Source organism: Nanorana parkeri, unplaced genomic scaffold, assembly GCF_000935625.1.
Source record: "Nanorana parkeri isolate BGI_ZX_2015 unplaced genomic scaffold, ASM93562v1 scaffold531, whole genome shotgun sequence".
Lineage (NCBI taxonomy): Eukaryota > Metazoa > Chordata > Amphibia > Anura > Dicroglossidae > Nanorana > Nanorana parkeri.
This window is the reverse complement of record NW_017306799.1, coordinates 901,821-916,566: the sequence shown is the minus strand read 5'-3', so window position 1 is coordinate 916,566 and position 14,746 is coordinate 901,821. Positions and strand designations below refer to the sequence as shown.

Sequence of the window (14,746 nt, the reverse complement as noted above, 5' to 3'; positions counted from 1 at the left end):
AAAAAAAAAAAAAAAGAAATTCGTGGGGGGGGGGGGGTACATACTATGTAGTCCACCACATTGCAACCCACTATAATATAGCACTATATAGCGCTGTGTATAACTGCATAGTATAGAAATAACTCTCCCTGCAAACACTTAGCTCCCTTTATATACTTCAAGTCTCCAACAAATGATGATTGTTTTTAGCACTGTGCATAGTACTTTATAAAGCATCCTTTAGCAGGGTATAGTATAGCAACAAACACTCTGTTATCAGTTCCTAACTACTCCAAATCTCCAACACAAAAACTGAAAAAAGCCTGCTAGGAACCCTGTCTTTTATAAAGAGGGGGTTGGCGCATAAGAAATCCCCATTATTGGCCCTTCTAAGCCACCTGACTAAAGTTCAAAGGCCAGGAAGTGCATTATTGGTAATTAGTTGATATAACGATGAACATGCTCATTAGCCTGCCATTTTCCCCAACTGCAAATAACTTGGGTTCATGTACAACCTGACCGCAAAGTTTATCCCTCTCTGTGTCCCTCTCTGATTAACTTTGACTTTGTTCTTTGTTGCTTAAGACAGAACCACCTGTATAATGAGATGCAATGAGAAAATGAATCCATAGTAACACAGTGAAAAGGAAAGGCCCACAAGAAGCATTTCTGGCTAATGAAATGAACAGCTGGCATCTTATGGTGTCTGCATTTAGGCAAGATATTTACTTTTAGAAATGTAAGGAGGGCAAAGGTTTCACTTTAAATCACTACTGACATGCTTAGAGTTGATGCGTTTTAATTAAAGTTAAATACCCATACAAAGATATATATTTTTTCTGGCAGCAAAAACATATTCTTGTAGAAAAGGGGACATGTGGCGCAGAATAATTCCAGACACTGACAGCACAGATTAGGAATTATTTTAGAAGTACATAACCAGACCACAGTCGCATGGTAAATTCACATTCCTTAGTACAGTTTTTCCTACACAAGACATTATGGGTGAATTCCATCCAGATTTAGTGATCTCCAGAATTTTCAGTGGTAAAGAAACATGGGCCTTAACTTGGATAACCAACAAGAAAAACTCAGTGATGGCACAGTGAGTGATACACACTAAAACGTAGCGACAACACAGTAAAGTATTCATATGCAGACACAGTAAGAGCAAAGTGAATTACCTAGGGTTCATTCACACGGGTGTGCACATCCATACTGCAAAGACCTGCACAGACCTGCTCCTGGGAGGAACACGTGCTGCGTGTAATTGTGTGCAGCTGCGTGTATCTCGCTATGGGAGGATGCAGGTCCAGGAGCCCGCTCTTGGACACAGACACAGACAGTGTGCATTCAAGTGCAGGCATCTGGGCCTGCATGGAAGTGCAGGCTCAGGTCTGCTTGTAGCCGAGTCCTCCCATAGGAAGGTACAAGCGGCTGCACACATTTACACACAGCACCTGTCCCTCCTGGGAGCAGGTCTCTGCATGGGTGTGTACGCCGTACGGTTGTGCATGCCCAAGTGAATGAGCCCTTCAAACTCAGTGATAGCACAGTGAGGAATTCACACTCAAACTCAGTGATGGGACAGTAAGGGATTCATACTGAAACTTGTAGGTTGAAGTTTGCTCTTTAATGAACATGCTGAGATATGCCTTGACATCATGTTAACATACAGAAGCAGCACATTTCTTCCTAAAAAAGGAAATGACTGATGTTCATCACACAGGAATTTTCCATAATGTCTAAAAATATCTGTTTGATAATGATCATTTGCAATGATCTGAAGTTTTCTATATCAACCCTGCAGATAGGCCTGATTGTTGCAAGTTGTGGTTAAAACAGTATTCTTGGTATGAAATGTATGCCTCCACCCCCCAAGATTTTATTTAAAAATTGTGTGCTTCTTGTAATCAAAATTTCAGCAAACGTTAAAGACTCTCTATACACTACATGGTCATAGAAATCCATATGATTGCTTGCCCAAAACAAGGAGGATATATATGTAATGAGGAGATGTGCTGAATACATTTTTTTGCATGTTCTTTAGTGGTGAAATATTTTTTGTGAACCAATTTATTAAAAAAGCACAATAAAGATATTATACCTCCCAACAGTTCCTCGTTTGGAGGGACTGTCCCTCATTTGGAACCAAATCCCTCTGTCCATTTTTCCTCTCAGTTGTCCCTCCTTTTGTTCTGACATACAGATATCTATGAAAATGTAATATTTAACTAACAAACGTTTTATTCTGCACTAAAACCTCCATTCTATTTCTTAATTATCTTATTTACTGTTTCAAAAAGTCTATAAAAAGGGAAAGTAATGGTGACAAAAACATTTCTGGGTTTAACCAATAATTTTTGGTATATACATTTTCAATGATCCATATAACTGATGGTGTAACAAGGGTATTGCCTAAATACATTGTGCTGCAAGGTGTCCCTCTGTCTCATCTCAAAACCTTGGGAGGTATCCTAATATCAATGCTGTTTACTATTCTCCGCAATATGGATTCTGGAGATAGCCAGAAATGATGACAAAAAACTTTTTTACACTGCACTTCCTCTTCCTAAAGCATTTTCTTTAAACATACAATCCCATGCCATGTAATCCTAAACACTACAATCTCTAATAAGTATTAACATGTCAATGTAATTTAAAGTGTTTAAAATCCACAGCTTCCATTAAAATTATACTTGGTGACTCTGGCATGAAGATCAGTTCAGGCTTTTCCTGTTATAGGACGACAATGCTCTATCTCTCAAGCTCTATCTATCTCTCTATCTATCTATCTATCTATCTATCTATCTATCTATCTATCTATCTATCTATCTATCTATCTATCTTTCTTTCTATCTATCTATCATTTCAAGCCTGATGAAGGGGACCCTGTGTTGCCCCAAAATGTTGCTATTTGTTTTGACATGAAGCGTCAACAAACAGATGTGTTCTTCACTTCAATATGGTGTGCTGGTGACATCTTTAACAATGATCTATCTCTGTCTCCCATTTGTGCTCCTGTGTTCCTCACATGCTCTCCCACTGGAGACTACAAATGGCTTTGCTACAGTATTGACATGGTTGAGGCTTGTTATCACTATCAGTTAATCCACCTTGAGGGCCCAATCACACCAATTGCAGTGCGTTCCTGAGCGATAGCTGCTGGAACGCACAGCAATCCCTCACAAAACGTCCCCCTTTGTTCTGGGGCGGGAGTGGGCGTGGCAAAGCATTAAAGTCAATGGGGACTTCAATGCACTGCCACGCCCCCTTCTGCCCCAGAACAAAGGGGGGGGGGGGGGTTTTGGGAGCGATTGCTGTGCATTCCAGCAGCTACCACTCTGGAACAGAATGCAAATGGTGTGAATGCCCTGAGAAATACCACTCAGCCATTGATGCAGTGCATGTAGATGGAACGTTTCTGCAGAGAGGTCCCAGGATATCAGCAGCACTGAAAAGCAGCAAAGGAGGGAAAATAAAGGTGAAAACAGTATTTTAAATAAAAAGGTAGTTTATGATACAGATAGGTTTGGCAAATCAAATATCATTCAGTTAGGGTTTACATCTACTTTAACTTCTCTTTAACTTTAAAGAGTAACCTAATCTCTAAAAAAAAAAAAAAAAACTACATTTGTATATACACTTCATATTTGCCTAAATATTGCCTGACAAGTCACAGAATAATATTAGCAGAAAGCATGCTTCTATTGATAGGCCTGTATATGTGATATACAGTATATATCTTTGGAAGATAAAACTAAAAGTGACACTAAACTCAGGAGTTAACCCTAAAAATGCATTCAAGTACCATAACTATTAACAAACATGTAGGCTATTTGTGTATCACTCGGCTGTAGATCCTCAAATCATCTCTGAATTGGTGCGATACTGTCCTTCCCTCTGGAGGGTGACTTTTGTTTTCTATGGTCATTGTGTGTGTCGTAAAGTAGCCACCGTTTCAAACTTGTTCCTCTGATAGACTACAATCTCAATGCAAATTAGTAAACTAAATTTGAGATTGTACTGTAGTCCATTACTGGAGTGAGCTAGAAGCGGTGGCTATTTTACAACACACACACAGGGTCCATAGGGAACAAAAGTAGCCACCCGCCATAAGGAAGGACAGTGTCAGCACCAATTCAGAGATGATTTGAGGCTCTACAGCCCAGTGATAAACAAGTAAGATACATTTGTGGTAATAGTTAGGGTACTTGAATTCATTTTTAAAGTGACATTAAAGTCTTGTTTTCTTTTCCCCATTCTAATTCTTCTGTAAGTACTTACCTTATGTGATGCCTCTTGGTGCGATCATCTTCTTCCTTCCAGTCCTTTCCAACAGTCCCTCCAGTGCTGGTGCCGCTGTTTGTTCCAGCGCAGACTCCTTCCTGTGTCCCATGGAGTCTGTCTGGCGTGCACGCTCCCGGCTGCATGCATTAATTTCCACTCCTCTCCCCTCCGGTGATATGGACTGCACATGCACTCGCACACATCATCCTCCTGCACAGTCGTTCGGAAGCTTGCTAGCAGGAGATATATGTAAAAACAAATTGGACTTGAATGCTACTTTAAGGTTTAACTGCTGAGTTTAGTTTCACTTTAAAAGAAAGTTGAAAGAAACTCTGCAAAATAGGCCACAAACAGAAACTACCACAGGTATGCAGTAAAGCAAGGCACAAAGCAATGGAGGTGTGCAAATTGTAATAAGTCATAGCAACCAGATTTCAGTTTACACTAGGAAAGTTGGTGGGGAGATTTCAGATTAATCACTCTGTGCGTTACTTTACTAAATAATACATCATATGATAGAAAAAAATGAGGTTCATGCGTGCTAGGGTTAACCTCCGACTCTTCATAGAGGCTTACAATGAATAAACTGCTAATGAGCTGTGACAAGCCAGCTACTAACTTTGATGTATCTCATTTAAATTAAAGAAAGGAATAAAGTATTTGATTGCTGTGGTTTTCAGTACATGTTTGCAATTTTACTAAATAACAAATGTCAACTTTTTCCAATGATTGCTGTAAATCATGCTTGAAAAAATTCTAATGCTTTTGATTCAATAAAAACGTTGTTGTTACTTGGCTGACATCTACTGGAAAAATTGAGAACAGTAGTTACAGTGAGTTCAAGACAATTTTCCTATGTATGTTTATTATTACTACTATGATTACTTTTTCCTGAATTTATATAGCAAGGTCCAGCTTTACAGTGTATGTTTACATTTCTTATACTGGAGGTCGTGTAAAACAGTTGTCCCTAGCAAAAAACCAATATCTCTAACAGAGCATCAAATAGCAATCTTGACTATGAGTCTCAAGATCCATTGAATTATGGGTCTAAAGAGCAGTGTGTCTATGTGGTGGATTCATGTTCATGTAGTTTGTTTCATACCCTGTTTTACCTTGCTGCAGGAACTTACAGGTATTTGGACTTTTCTATGCTCTGCTCCAAATTAAAAGCTAGCACACTCAACTATCCAAAAGTGGCAGTTTATTAGACAAACTGTAATACAAAAATAATGTTGCAGTGGTGTAGATGCTAGTCTATGTTTGCTTCAAACACCCAACCAGGTTCAGGGAAAATGTCTGTTTTCTAAATTCCCATGCACCTGATTGGCTATTTGCAGCAAACACAGAATTAGATTTAACAATATGTTTTCCGACAGACATATGTACATTGTTTGAAGTAATAGTACCTTGAAAAATAAAAAAAAGTGATGCTCATTATGTTTGTTTGTAGTATGTGGGGAACCGCGATTTTCCAGGTCAAAGCTGGCAAGAATTGCCCGAGGAAGTACAGCCAAGAGAGGGATTTCTCCCTGGATAGCCATGTTTTCCAATGCGTGGAATGGGCGTCCCTTTTGTGGTGGTTCTCTCATTGGTAAGCACACTCCTATTTTGTTTTTATTTAGTAAACAGATATCTTTAAGGACTCATGAGAGTCTCCTACATTTATCTCTATCATGTAAAACTTCATGCTGAAATAATACACAACTATATGACTGTAATCAGCAATACACATGCAAAAAAATGTATTTGTAGAGTTATTGAGGGGAAGGTATCAAAACTGGAGCAGGCAGAATGTGGAGCAGCTTTTCACTTCAGTTTGTTCAGTTAAAATTTGAAAGAGAGAAGCTGATTGGTTGTCATGCAAAAAAACTGTTCCAGATGTTGTCTGCTCCAGTTTTAATAAATTCCCCCCATTATGTTTTACAATATGTGGCTATCTACTATCGTCTTCAAAAGCTGCTGCTCTTCCACAAAATGATAACAACAGAGGGGGGGGGGATTTATCAAAACTGGAGCAGAGAAAATCTGGAGCACTTACCCATGGCAACCCATCAGCTGCTCTCTTCAGTTTGTTCAGTTAAGATTTGAAAATTAAATAGAGAATCTGATTGGTTTCCATGCACAGCTGCTCCAGATTTTCTCTGCTCCAGTTTTGATAAATCCCCCTCAATGTGTCATAATGCTACATAACAGGGTATCACCAGAGTGTGTCTGAAGGTGCCCATAACTTGGAAGTTGCTAAAAGATTTAAACAGGGGGATTTCATTGCTTGTTCACTTTATTAGCATTGCTTCATGCACAGGAGTTTCTATAGTGCCAGATTACTTTCTAAATAACCTGGTGGGCAGTAAGCCGAAGATCTCTTCTCTTAGCCTACCTCTTTAAAATGCAGACCCTCTAGCTTTGGAAATAACCCAAACACCTTCCCTTAAAGTAAAACTACAACCTCCTATTTCTTACAACCAAGGGAGGTACCATCTTAGCCTCTATTTGGGTTGCAGTTGCCATGGTGCTGCACATGTGATCAGCTATGACACCAGCCATCTGAGGGCTTGAAAGTTTGGTACTGGCAACTTTGACAGTTGGCGTGCCTTAAAACTAAATTACAGTAAATTAGTGCGCAAAGGGCCTCTTTAATATACTGCAAGATTTCCCAGAGAAACTTGGAATACACTATTGCACACACTAGAGGTCCTCATCACACCCCATTATATCACAACAGAAAAATTGCAAACTTTGCCTGTTGAGCATGGATCGACGAACCTTTCACGGTGGCAACTACATACAGTACATGGAGGCTCAGCAAGGAAAGCTGCTCCCCTCCTTTTCTCTTCCCCTTATCCAAGCTAGTAGATGAACAGTTGCTGGAGACTGTCTGTTCCTTGTGATCTTGTACTGGACAGGAAGTTCAGGGAAGTGGAGCTGAGAAAGCTGTTGTTTATCCTGTTTCCAAGCTGGTTTAACACATGGGGGGTGATTTACTAACCTAAACACACGCACGCACTAGGTGCGTGTGCATTTTTACACGGCAAAACGTATTTATCAACCAAACACGAGCAACGTGTCACATTTTCACGCTGTTATGGCGCCTTTTTATGTATTTACGTACGTGCGCGTCATGTAGCATGCGCCATAGGCTACACGCCGCTCTAATAGCGGCATGCAAGTCTCTGAAAGCATATTTCCACTAATGCCATATATGGAAAAATCATGCAAATGATGCATATATAATGCTGCTTCACAGTTTAGACAAAATGGTTAGCTCATGCATTTACATTCCTGCATTCATCAACGCAAGCAGCACAATGTAGAGCTAATTTACACAACACAACATCACCTTGCAATTCATGCAGGGCTTTGCACAACACACCTGCTGGGTGTGTACACACTACAAAGGTGTCTAGATTCCACCAATAGATCATGCTGGGAGGGAACACACTACAGAGGTGTATACTTGTTCGTGGCGTGTTTATAAGGTTAGTAAATCAACCCCATGATGACTGTAAGTGCTTGGGCAATGTGTATTTTTTTGATCTGGATTAATTATTGGGAAACAAAATAAAGTTTAATACAACTTTCAGTTATCAGAAACATGCTTTTTTAGTGAACCCTTTATTTAGAGAGTTTCAAAAATGAAACGGGTCCAGTGCTTAGATTTGAACTGTGCAGTGCTTTTTTATGATATAAATCTTGTGTTAAGCTATGTATATATATTTCAGGTAACAAATGGGTTATTACTGCTGCACATTGCCTGCATAATGAAGTAAGCCCAGATGAGACAAGTACTACTCTATTCACACTTTCATCATTTAACATCACACTAGGTAAGTGCTTTACACAGACACATTGAACTGAGCCAACATTATCATTGGTTACTAATATACATGTGTATTACAATGCTGGAAAAATGCTCTTAAAATATCAAAACAAAGTCACCACTTTGCACTCAAATGTCAAGATCATTCATAAGTTCCAATCAAGTTTACACAGGTCCTTTAGTATAAGGATGGATAGGGGATAATCCAGTGTCTAAACAACAATAGAAAACAAAGTGCAAAAGACCTAAGAGTAATAGAAGGGTTCATTATTTAGCCAATTGCTGACCGGGGTGTTTATACTCCCTTCCTGGCCAGGCCATTTTTCAGTATTCAGCGCTGCGGCACTTTGACTGACATTTATTCTGTCATACAACGCTGTACTGAAATGAATTTTATACCATTTTTTGGGGACAGATAGAGCTTTCTTCACTGCGGGTTTTTTTTTTTACTGTATAATAAAAAAAGTACCGAAATTTTTGAAAAAAAACCTGTTCTCCCTACGTTATGTTATAAAACATTTATTATTACCCAATTTTTTGGTAAAATATAAAAGACAGGGTCACGTCGGGTAAATAGACACCAAATATGTCGCGCACCCGTTAAATCGCAAAAAACTACCATACTCAAAATTTACCATAGCCGATGCTTTGAAAGCTTTTACCGCTTATCAGTTTAGTGTTATCAGTGATTGATGACCTCAGAATTATTGCTCTCATTCCGACGTTCGCGGCGATATGTAACATGTGCGGCGCAATGGATGTAATCAGCGTTTTCGAACGTAGGCAGGCTTGACGCATGTTTGCGTGTGGGGGCGGGGGACTTACATTTTTTTTTAATTGATTTGATATGTGATTTTTTATTTTTTTTTGTAACAAATTTTTTTAAACCTTTTTTTTTTACTGAACTTTATTGCTATCACATAGGAAGCAAACAAGCTCCCTATGTGATAGGCAATTTGCAGTGACAGGTCCTCTTTATGGAGTCATCAGGGGTCTTTAAGACCCCTAATGTCACCTAGGGACCCCCAGAGAAGCTGATAAAGCAGAGACCTGCTTCACAAGCTTCTCTCCGGTTTCTGTACCGGAGAGTGACACTGAATGCAGGCAGTGATGTAATACACATCACTGCCTGCATTCAGAAGAGGAGAGGAGATCAAACGGAGCTTGTGTACTGAGCTCCGTTTGATCTCCGGCCGCAGAGCTGCTGTGCTGGTCCAGGCTCACACGGCCGGGAACAGCAGAGCCCGGGATCGCCAGCAGCGATCGGGCGTCTCCACAGACGCCCGAACGCTTATATGTAAACAGCCATTGCTGGCTGTTTACATTCAAAGCCGGTTTCCCGCTCGTGCGCGCCGCCTAGCGGCGGGCATGAGCTGAACGGGATAGAACGTCTAAAGACGCCCACCCGCCCTCAAGAAGCCGCTGTCCGGCCGTTTAATTACAATTAATTACAGGTAGTTAAAGAAGAACTCTGGAAAAAAATCAAAAACATACCCATCCATTGACCTGCATTAGACATGAGGACACTAAAGGACATTCCACTGCTGTAGCAGAGGGGGAGAGAGGTGAGTGCCGACCACCACGGGACCAAGGATCAGGTGAGTATATCTGCTTTATTTTACCCCCCTAGACAAAATGAGCACTTAACCCTTGCAGTGCAGGAGTAGCCCCACTGCAAGAGTAAGTGTTTTACATTTCTGGAGTTCTTCTTTAATAGAAACAAGTAGATGCACTTGCAGAAGTAGATAAAGTCATTAGCATGGCACAAAGCCAGAAGACGGTGCACTCTGAACAGCTCTCTGTGGCCATTAATGGAGCTGTGTGTGAGTGGAGGCAAAGAGCACTGTTTACGTGAGGGTGGTCTGGATGAATCTTGTGGAAGCCACCTAGGTACAGCACAGGGCAGTAAGACTGCAGCATCCTCTCTCCTCGGCACAGTGCAATAGAGTTATTCCAGGGCTGTGGAGTGAAAGCTGACATTGATGGGCAATGCATTTTGGATGTCCTCCTCCTTTGTCAAGTCCTGATGAAATAGCAGAATTGTCCAATATGAAGGAGTCAGGACAGGGTGGGGCAATAGCGCTGATAGTAAAAAGTAAAAAACAGTAAGAGAATACCAAAGGCAAATGGGAATATAGATCAATAAAACGTTAGGGAATAGTTACCTCGGATCTTGGGCAAAAACACTCATCCTGCCAAAAAATTTTAAAAAGAAATCACCATGTATACAACAAATATAAAGTTAAGGTTTTAAGTTAGAACATATGAGTAGCTTTCTAATATACCTCCACAAGTGGTGCTTCAAAAGACTATCATGACGTCATGGCTCTATTTAGTCAAAAGTAAAAAGTATATGTGTATACTATAAAATGATGTATTATATAAAACAACCGATAAAAAAGAAATGGCCACTAGAGGGAGTTGACATCTAATGTAAATAGAAAGATGCAAATGTTACTAGACAGATACATATTACCACTAGAAGGATACAAATAGAACCAAAAAAATGTTACAATGACATACTGTCAGAGTACTGCCAAGGGAATTAATAGACAAATGAAAGAGAATGTTGTAAAATAAAAACTAATACCAGAATATGGTTCATCTTGTAAGATTTATAACGATTCTGCACTGAAGGTGAATCTGGATATGTATACATACAAATATGCATGCCTGATATATAAAAAAATTATGTTAGCTAATATAAAAAATTAAAAAATAAATATAAAATAAATAAATATAAAAAACGGAGGGTAATGCAATACAGATAAGAAATTGACAAAAACGCTATAATTATGAGAATAAATTATTGCACACTATACAATTGCACAATTGTAACTTAGATCACTTATCTGTATATCAGGAGCCAAAATATAATCATAGTGTACTAATATGCGATAGCAAAGTCTCAGCATATAAACAGTCCAATAAAAAAACGCAATAGAAAACATACAAAAGGAAATAGGTACACTCATTATAAAATGTTAAAATAGTACTAATATCCAGTCCTTCTTTTAACCCATTGGCGCTCAATGCATTGAGAATAAACATCCAGCATGTTTTGTGATTACATAGCCTTCTAATCCTTTCAGCAGAAGACATAATAAAGATAACCTTTCTGTGGATTTATTAAGTTTTTTTTTGCAAAATGACATGGTACACTGATTTACACAGTCTTGTTGGATATTATGGCGGTGTTGACCAAATCCATAAGGTCTTAGTGGACCTCTCTATATATAGGAGGCCACAAGGACAGACTAATCCATATACCACAAGCTCAGTGGAACAATTAAGAAATTGGGTAATGGGATGAACCTTACCCAACCTATCTTGAAAATAAGTTTGTCCATAAGTAATGTAGAATCATGTTTTACATCTTAGTTTTTACATTAAAAAATACCTTTGAGATCATTATGGAGGGATAAAGAAGAAATAGTCTTCCCGGAGTGTCCTATTTTGCAAAGTACCATTTATTTGCTACATTTGGAGCATGTTGAAAGATGATTTTTGGATTTGTAGGTAAATCAGGGTCTAAGATCGAATCTTCTTGAAGTATGTACCAGTTTTTCTTGGCAATGTTTTTATATTTGTGTGTTGCGTGTGAAATTCAGTAGTGAACTTCACACCTGTCCTCATATTATGATTCAGGCCTTTGTGGAGAATGTAGAGATTTACAGAAACATTTGAAAGGCTTATTTGATCTTGTCTTTATTGATACCTTTTTGAAAAAACATTCTTTAGAACTTCTTTCCGTGCCTTTTTGAAATTGTTTTCTTTGGAACTACGCTCCCAGCTATGCAAACCTAAATCAGATTTTGGAAAGATCTGTTCATAGGGTATCACAATCCTCATTTACATATGTCACAGATCCAGAGACTTGAACATTTTTAGACCTGGAACTCTATCTGAACAGCGAAATATTTTCACAAGAAACCATTTTAAACCCTTCAGTGAGAATTTTTACCGTCGCAAAAATAGTTGCCATCATGAAAAATGGAAACAGAATATCTCTAAAAGTCAGTTATGTAGACTAAAAAAAATGTACTCTTGAGAGTGAATATATTGTTCAGAGTAACGTTCTAAAGAAAATATTTTTCAGGCTTTGTAAATGCATCTACTTAATGCATCTCTTAAGGAATTGACCATTCTATTACAGTTCGGTGCTTTGCATTTTGTTTTCTATTATTACTGAAAAATACACTGCAGCAGCCTAAAAAGACTCATGTAAACACATCAAAATAATTTTAAAAGCGCATGCCACAGTGGACAAACAACATACTGAATTGTAAACAGAGTAATGGACTGCTCAATGAGAAATTAAGTATTTATATATACTAGACAATGAAATGTACAATGTATATGTGGCAGCCGGAAGCAAAAACTAAGGGAGATACTTTTGTGAACCTTGCTTTTAATATTTTTTGATTTTTATGGAATAAATCAAGGTTTTTTTAAAAACACAAATCATATCTGACGCCTTTTAAAATCCCTTAATACCAAGTATATTTTGTATTCAATAGAAAATATAAGGGGTGAAGTGCTAGAAGACCTGGGATCTATTAGCCTTAGGGGATTATGGAGTAGAAAATCAAAGAGTTTTTATGTTGTTATATTATTTGAAATGATGCTTTATGCAAAATACATACCTTCTGAAACCCAGCCTGTGCGCACAGTATGGCAACTTGCTGACACTACAAGATCCACAAACAGTGCCAACTCACCAAGTTGACTTAGAATTAAATCTTGCTAGGCAAGTTACAAAGTACGTTTTGTTGGTATAGATTGCCAACTGAAAATAATTCCTGTATGATAAGTAGGGATGAGCTCAGGTTTGGACTGGGTTCTGTCAATAACTAAGCTTCTCCCTACACAGAAGGAGCTCCTCCCAACACCGAAGGAAGCTTCTTCAAACACGGAAGGAAGCTCCTTTCATTGGTGCTCAATAAGCTGGGGCCCGGGAATTCCCCTCATAGTTTCACATTCAAAGGTCAAAATGGTGCATACAATGACATAATTGATCTTATATGGCCACACGGGTGTATTTGGTCAATGTCATATACCTAATATGGCCATGCGGCCATATAAGTTCAATTACCAAGTCCACAGCTGATTGGGCGGCAGCAAAAAGACCTTCCTGCCTTGTTCTGAGTAGCTCAGATTCAGATTGAGTTCTGTCCGAACCTGAGCTCATCCCTAATGATAAGCCTTCTGACTCTCTAGCTGCACCTCTTTACTCAATGAGGGTAAAATGAAAGTAACTGGTAAGAATGGGCTGGAAGTGTCTAAGTATGAGCTGTACTACTACTACTCGTGTCAAAACAGAAGGTAGAAACAAGGAAACATATCCAAATACCCACATAAATAATAAAACAGACCGTTGTGGCAGCACAATTGTAGAAGTGTCAATGGTAACCTAAAGTTTGTTCTTCCCTCTGTCAATTCTGACATTTGCAACATGTTGGGACATGAAAGAAAATATCGATTTCATCATAGTAGAATACCCAGTGGGGACACAGTGATAGCAATAAAAATCTGACAGGGTTCCATCCCTTTCCCACTCTACCCAAAACAAACAAAAGCTTTGGCTATATGTACATGATTAAAACAAATACAGTAGAGCAGTAACCTTATACAATTTGCACATTTTTGCATATTTTTAGCACCTTGATCAGCTTTATTATTGACTTACAAGCTTTACAACTCATAGCTGGCTTGGTTACTATTACTAACAACATATATGCACAAGTGTTGAATAGGAAGCACTTGCTGCATTCGCCTTATGACAACAACACAGGTACTACGTGTCAAATAGTTCAATGTTAACAAGCAAGAAAGGTAGCATAGAGTCACAATAACCAGCCTGGGGCAGCATCTGACACAGGGAGCAGCAGAAGCCCGTGTTGGAAGTTTGTTTAATATTTCCTGAAAGCACACTAGTATTGAATTGCAGTATGCCTGCCCACATGAGATCTCAATGTATGTATAAAAGACACAAATTGATGCAGATACAGTAATATGTCCTTTTTATTTTTGTATTAAATGTATTTTTAAATGCAGGCAGCATTAATACCTTAATTTGACATTGTATTAGCCTTTTGCAGTTTTTCTACAGCAGACCTTTAGAGAGGGGGAGGGAGAAGCAGCACATGGAATCAATTAGGTGTGTTGACGTGCAAGGAGTATGTTGATAGTTGTAGAGAGCAGAGTGACACAGAGATGAGCTCATTAATCTTTTGCTTTTCCTTTCACTGTCCAGTCCCAGGGTGAAAGTGAGAAAGGGACATGTAAGTGAAAGTGAAATTGCAGTAGAAAAAGATCAGGTTGCCTCCCCTGCCAGGCATTTGCTTGACTGAAGTTTAGCTTTAAGGTGGCCATAACACCGAAGTAAGCCAAGAGAAGAGCTTTCACCAGGATAGGCAAGCATTTCAGCCTTCTATGAATTTGTATTTATCCATCATAGCAGGACTGTTACTGTAGCTTTAAGAGAACATTTGAAGGGTCACACCAAGCAAAGTAACCAGCAGTTAGTTGGTCAGGTCCCTGTCTAGGCCTGTTGCAGTAGCCCACCAATATAGGTACACATTTGGGTATGCAGTTCATGTGCATGACCCCCCCCCCCCCCCCTTCCCACAATGCACCGCGAGGTTCTGTAGCGCG

The 14,746-nt window shown here is 39.1% G+C and overlaps 1 protein-coding gene across 1 annotated transcript in view; it reads left to right on the top strand.

Moving 5' to 3' along the window:
- The window catches only part of MASP1 (mannan binding lectin serine peptidase 1), a 98,809-nt gene that overhangs the window by 66,607 nt on the left and 17,456 nt on the right, over positions 1-14,746 (top strand). Inside the window, exons 11-12 of the mRNA XM_018561577.1 lie at positions 5,723-5,863; positions 7,992-8,096. Coding sequence (XP_018417079.1) covers positions 5,723-5,863; positions 7,992-8,096 — 246 coding nt within the window. The remainder of the gene's footprint in view (positions 1-5,722; positions 5,864-7,991; positions 8,097-14,746) is intronic.